The 6,308-nt window shown below is 46.8% G+C and overlaps 1 protein-coding gene across 1 annotated transcript in view; it reads right to left on the reverse strand.

The window, feature by feature from the left end:
• NUCB1 (nucleobindin 1) overlaps positions 1-6,308 on the reverse strand; it is a 29,370-nt gene that overhangs the window by 8,590 nt on the left and 14,472 nt on the right. The window contains exon 5 of the mRNA XM_006898740.1: positions 3,222-3,325. Within this exon, the coding sequence (XP_006898802.1) occupies positions 3,222-3,325 (104 nt within the window). The remainder of the gene's footprint in view (positions 1-3,221; positions 3,326-6,308) is intronic.

The raw sequence follows: 6,308 nt of genomic DNA on the forward strand, positions 1-6,308 counted from the left end.
TGCACCGCAATCCTGAAGGCGAGTGGTTCAAATCCACCAGATGCTCTGCTGGAGAAAGAGGGACAATCTCCTTCTGTACCAGTCGGATCCAATTTGACAGTACACAACAAGAAAAGAAAAACAAATAAATACATTTAAAAAAAACCCAAACAAAACACAGTGTGCATGAATAAAATACACTGTATACAAATTACATTAAGAAACCAATTAAAAAGAAATAGATCAGATAGGTGAAGGGACAGGCCATATACAACAAGGAGTTGATCAGACATTGTAATTAATGAATGACATTAATCAGTTATAATAATAAAAGGGACAGGATGAAAAATGGTGCTGAGTGCTAGGAAGATAAAGCAGAAAAGGGGACCTGAACACGGATGCTGGATATTTGATTTCAATGTTTTTTTAAAAGTATTTGGGGAAGGTCACTCCTCCCCTGGAAGGTGATATGCAAAAGGACCCGAAGGAAGTGAGTTAATGCTGTGGGTGTCTGGGGAGGGTCTTCCAGGTAAGGAGACAGCCAGTGCAAAGGGCCTGAGGTAGGAAGAGGAAGTGTGGCTGGAACAGAGGGAGGAAGAGGGAGTGCTGCGTGTGAGGGTGGAGATGGCAGTGCAGGGTCCTGCGGGCCACAGCCACGTGAGGGCTTGGGCTTTTCCCGCAGAAACAGGAGCCCTAGGAGTTGCGATAGTTAATGCTGTGTGTCAACTTGACTGGGCTGATTTTAGGCAGTTAAGCAGCTATTGGGCTGTGTCATGGAATGACCCTTCCCACATAAGAATAATGTCCTGATCCTCTGTAATAGAATGCATGTGGAACGGAATGCAATGACATCTTTCTTCCACAAGTAAGGCTGGTGGGTTTGAACCACTGAGCTCTGGCTAGCAGCTAAGAGCTTGTTACTGTCAGGGGCCACTGAGGAAGGTCTGACTCACAATGGATCCCGTGTACAAAAGAACATCTTCCAGTTCTGTGCCATCTTTTTAATCTCTGCAGTGCTTAAACCCACTGTTGCAGTCACTGTGTGCCCATCCATCTAGCTGAGGATCTTTCCTCTTGAAAACCCTACGAAGAGCAGCTGAGTGCTTCTTCTTCTTGTTGTTGTTGATTGCCGTCAAGTCAAACAAGACTCAATGAACAAAAGATCTGATGCCTTTCTTTAACTATCATCGTTTCTCCAAGTTCATGAGAGTTTCCATAAGGCATGTGGTTTAGGAAGTGGATGCCACTCCTGCTTCCAAGCCTCTCTTAAACTGTCAGCTTCCACCAAACACTGTCCACCTTGGGCAAAATCATTATGGCATTTGACACCCCTATGTCACAAGGTTCAACATCACAGCAAACCCAGGTTACCTCAGTACAGCAAATTGACAGAAGAGTGAATTACAACTTAGAACAATGTTCTTCCAAAATATACCAACACTAGTCTCACTTAGCAGTGGTTAAGTGCCATCAAGTCGAATACGATTCATAGCGACCCCATGAACAAAAGACCTGAACCCTGTCTTACAACTAACATCATTTCTCTATGTGCACAGAGTTTCCAGAGGCATGTGGTTTAGGAAGTGGATGCTTCTTCTGCTTCCAAACCTGAATCAATCTGGAAGCTCCACTAAACACTGACCGTGATGGGTAACCATGAGGGCATTTGACACAACTATGGCACAACGTTCAGCATTACAGCACCTCCAAGTTATTTCAGTACAGCAAACAGATGACGGCTGTACCACTTCAAGAATGTTCACGCCCAACAAATGCTGTTTGACTATAAACCAAGTAGACCCCTGCCCTTGGGTCCTTGTTAGCTAAATTGGGCAAAAGTCCAGTCAGCTGACACCCACTTGTGGAGGGAAAGAAAAACACCAGTAACACAACCAAAACATTCCTTCTGTGACCCTCATCAAGACGTGAGAAACCAGCTTCCAGAGTGGAAACACCCCACAGTAGCCTGCAAGCCAGCCACAGACTTAGCCCTGCACTACAGGATTTTAAAGACAGCTAAGTGCTTGTTGTTATTGTTGATAGCCATCGAGTCAAGGACAACTCATAGCAACTCCGTGAACAAAAGACCTACTGCCTTCCCATAACTATAGTCATTTCTCCAAGTTCATAGAGTTTCTAGAGGCATGTGGTTTACGAAGTGGATGCCACTCCTGCTCCCAAACCTGTTTTACAACTGGGAGCTCCACCAAACAATGTCCACAATGGGAAACCACTCTGGTATTTGATATCCCCATGGCACAAGGTTCAGCATCACAGCAAACCTAAGTTAAGTCACACAGCACACTGACAGAGTGATGTGCAAAGTGGAAAAATGTTCCTTCAGATATAACAGCACTAATCTCACTTAGCAGTGGTTAAGTGGCATTGAGTTGAATACAACTCAGAGTAAGCTTTGCACAAAAGACCTGAACTCTATTCTATAATTAACATCAGTTCTGTACATTTTTAGAGTTTAGAGAGTTTGTAGAGTTTCCAGAGGCATCTGGCTTAGGAAGTGGATGCCACTCCTGCTTCCCAACAGGAATCAATCTGGAAGCTCATCCAAACATTGTACATAATGGGTAACCATTACGGTATTTTAACAAGACTATGGAACAGTGTTCAGCATCACAGCAACTCCAAGCTGTTCAGTACAGCAAATAGACAACTGATTGCTGTGTCTTTTAAAGAATATTATTCTAAAATTAATTTGGTCCTCGGGCCCGTGGCCCTCGGGCCCTACAGGATTTTAAAGCCACACCCTCTAGCAGGCCTCTACCCTTAGTCTAAGGCTCAAGGGCCACCTGCCTTTGGGAGGAGGGGAATGAACACACAACAAAAGTTCTTAGCCATCTATGAAACTGTAAGGCAATTCTGCTCTAGACCTGCTAGAAGACAGCTATGAGTCGAAAGTAACTTGTATGTGGAGATCTTTTGGGGACCATTATTCAGATACTCACAAAGACACAGGAGATGGTGGCTGTGTATCATTGAGTCGGACCTGACTCACAGCCGACCCTCTAGCGGGTTTTCAGAGGCAGTAAATCGCACAGGAGTTGATTACCCATTTATCTTTCACAGACCAACTGGTGAATTCGACCCACATGCCTTCGGGTTGCCAGTACATCTCCTTACCACTAGGCCCCCAGAGCTCCCTCAGGCGATCGATGGTCCTCTCCTCTAATCATATGGAAAGAACGGAGCTAAAGGAGAACAGGAGAGCCTCCCACTCCCCACGTTACCGTCTGAATCAGCAGCTCCAGGTCCCGGGCCTCAAAGGTGTGTTGATTCTGAGGGTCCAAGTGTTCAAACTGCTTCAGAAGGCTCAGGTGATCTACCTGCACATCTGGACAAAAGGGAAGAGGCCAGATGTCAACCAAACAAAACGACTCTTATCATTGGAGCTGGATAAGCCTCTAGCAGGGGTCACAGAGGGCACGAGAGAAGGCCCTGGAGAAATCAGGGAGGGCTGCCAGAAGGAGGTGATGCTTTGACCAAGTCTAACACTTAAACTAAAAAATAACCATGATAATAAAAACCAGTTGGTGAGTCAATTCCAAGTCACGACAACCCACTCTGTGTCAGAATAGAATTGTACTCCATTGGGTTTTCCTTCCTTCCTTCGTTCCTTCCTTCCTCTCTCTCTTTTTGTAAATTTTTATTATTTTGTGTGTGTGTGTGTACCATCAAATCTGATCTAACTGGTACAAGAGGAGATTACCCCTGCTTCTCCAGCAGAGCATCTGGTGGATTTGAACCCTGTGCCTCTGGGATTGCAGTGCAGCTTCTTGTCACTAGGCCACCAGAGCTCCCTCTATTGGGTTTTCAATGCTGACTTTATCCTCTCTCCACCATCACCTTTTTTTTTTAAATTTTTTTTTTACCATCACCTTTTTATTGTGACTTGGAGCTCTGGTGGCGTAGTGGGTAGGGAGCTGCACAGTCTGAGGGAGAAATATGATTTATCACCGCCTCTAGTGCAATTTATCATGTCAGGAACCCACCAGAAGGTCAAGCTAGAAGTTGGTTCCAACTCAATGGGAAGAAGTTTGAGATATCAGAGCTGAAGGGTCATAGCTGACTAGGTTCTGCTAGTCTGTAAGAAACCAGCAAACCAGGGCGTTTTGGTCCTTTTTTTCGTTTCGTGGCTCATTTTTTGACCACTTTATCCAGAATGGACATGTTCAGGAGTGGTCGGCCACCCATGTCGCCGGGCACCATCTAGCTCCTCTGGTCTCAGGGCCACAGAGGTTGAGGCTCACGTAATCCCCGAGTTCCCTGGACTCATTGCTTCTAAGAGTCTTTACTTTTTTCCCTTCTTTATTTATTCTGAAGGGGGAGAGATCCACACTCACACCTTATGCAGCTGCTCACAAGTCCACAAAGCTGGAACATAAAGCATTATCTCTGAGCATTACATTATGTCCCATGTTTCTTTTTTTTTTTTTTTTTTGGAAGCACACTGCCAGGCCTTTTTTCCAAGGCGCTGGTGTAAACAAACTTCTTGTTAACAGTTAAGCATGTTAACCTGGGACTCCCAAGTTTATCCAGTTTAGGCACTCCATCACAGTAATAAAAATATATGAAGTGCTAGGTGGGGGTCCCAGGGTGCAGTGGCTGAGTGTGTGAATTTCCTGGTTCATTCATCAAGAGAGGATTAGGATGCTGCCCTGGTCCCTCCAGGATACACGGACAGCGTGAATCAGGTGGCTGTGGCGCTCACTCCCTGGCTTGCCTGGCCCAGAGACACACAGAACAGGTGACCCGGGATAAGTGTGCCCCACGGAGCAGGCTCCTTTACACAGGGCGGCCAGCTCACCGAGCTGGGAAGGAGGCTGTCCAAGAGGAACTGTGGCCTGTGATGAAGTCTGGGGAACCTCGACACTGTGACCTTTTTTTATTTTTTGTGCGTGTACCGTCAAATCGGATCTGACTGGTACGGGAGGAGATTGTTCCTCCTTTTCCAGCAGAGCATCTGGTGGATTCGAACCACGCACCTCTCGGACTGCACTGCAACTTCTTGCCACTAGGTCACCAGAGCCTGTGACACTGTGGCCTTTAGATGCCCCGCAAGTCTGGACCCAAACTGCTCCCTGGGATTGCCTTTTACCAAGCAATACCCACTGCGCTGGCTGACGGCTACCCCGCAGGACTGAGAACTGTCCCATCGGCTGCTGAGAACTGTCCCGTAGGCTGCCGAGGCTATGAATTTGCACAGAAGCAGGCTGTCTCGTTTTTCTCTGTCAGTGTGGCTGGTGACCCTTTTTGGTTGGTAGCCGAATGCTTTAACCACAGTACCACTAGAGGTCCTTATCAAACAACAGACTGCAGAGTGAATAATAAAACACTTGTGAGGAACATACTTTTTTGTTTGTTTGTTTTGCAAAAGATCAAAAACTACAGGCTTTAATAAGGATTGCATCTCAAGATCAAGAAAATAAAACTTATCACGACTGGACCAATAGGCAAAATCATGGATATGGATAAAAGATCGAGGTTGCCAACAGTTTAATTTTACTTGAATGTACTACGACCATACTTCTTGATGACATCAAAAAGGCAACAGTGTGAGCCCTAGAGGAAAGCGTGAAGCAGGAAGGGTCAGGAGGGGAGGACAGAGGGGCAGGTCAGGGGGAGCCCCCCAAGGAAGAAGTGGGCTGAGTGCTGTCACGCGGAAAGGATCACCAATGTCACGAACCGTGTAATGTGTAATGCCACGAAGTGTGTAAAAACCGGTGACTGGAAAACTAACCTGCTCTGTAAACTAATTCCTGGGGCGGGACAGAACGGAGCAGGGAGAGAAGGAAGAATGAAAGATATACCTGCTCTGGGAGACGTAGGGACAAAGGTCTCAGGGCACACGGAGAGGCGGTGACTCCACACATGAGAAGCGGAGCTGAGGTCCAGCCAGGAGGGGAAAGTGCAGGCTGGGAGGGGCAGGGCGGCCAGGCCTCCAGGTGCTGAGGAATGTGGACTTGACCTCCAGGGTTGACTTGTGTCCCCCAAGGAGCTATGCTGAAGTCTAAACTTTTATCATCCGTGGCCATGACCTTTCCTTACACCAAAGACCCTGGAAGGCGGGTCTCTGGCAATGGCATCAGTTAAGGATTTAAAATGAAGTCCTACTAGGCTAGTTGCTGGGGGCTGTCTAGTTGATTTCTGACTCAATGTGACCCCCTGGTGGAAGATGAGAACTGCCCTGTGGAACTTTCTAGGTTGTAATCTTTACAGGGCATGTTGCCCAGAGGGGCTGGAATCTGGAAAAAGACATCACGCTGGGCAATGATGGGGGGAGGTCAAAAAGGTGGGTCGACATCGTGACAGGAACA

Source organism: Elephantulus edwardii, unplaced genomic scaffold (genome assembly GCF_000299155.1).
Source record: "Elephantulus edwardii isolate Elephantulus edwardi_28Jun2011 unplaced genomic scaffold, EleEdw1.0 scaffold00236, whole genome shotgun sequence".
NCBI lineage: Eukaryota > Metazoa > Chordata > Mammalia > Macroscelidea > Macroscelididae > Elephantulus > Elephantulus edwardii.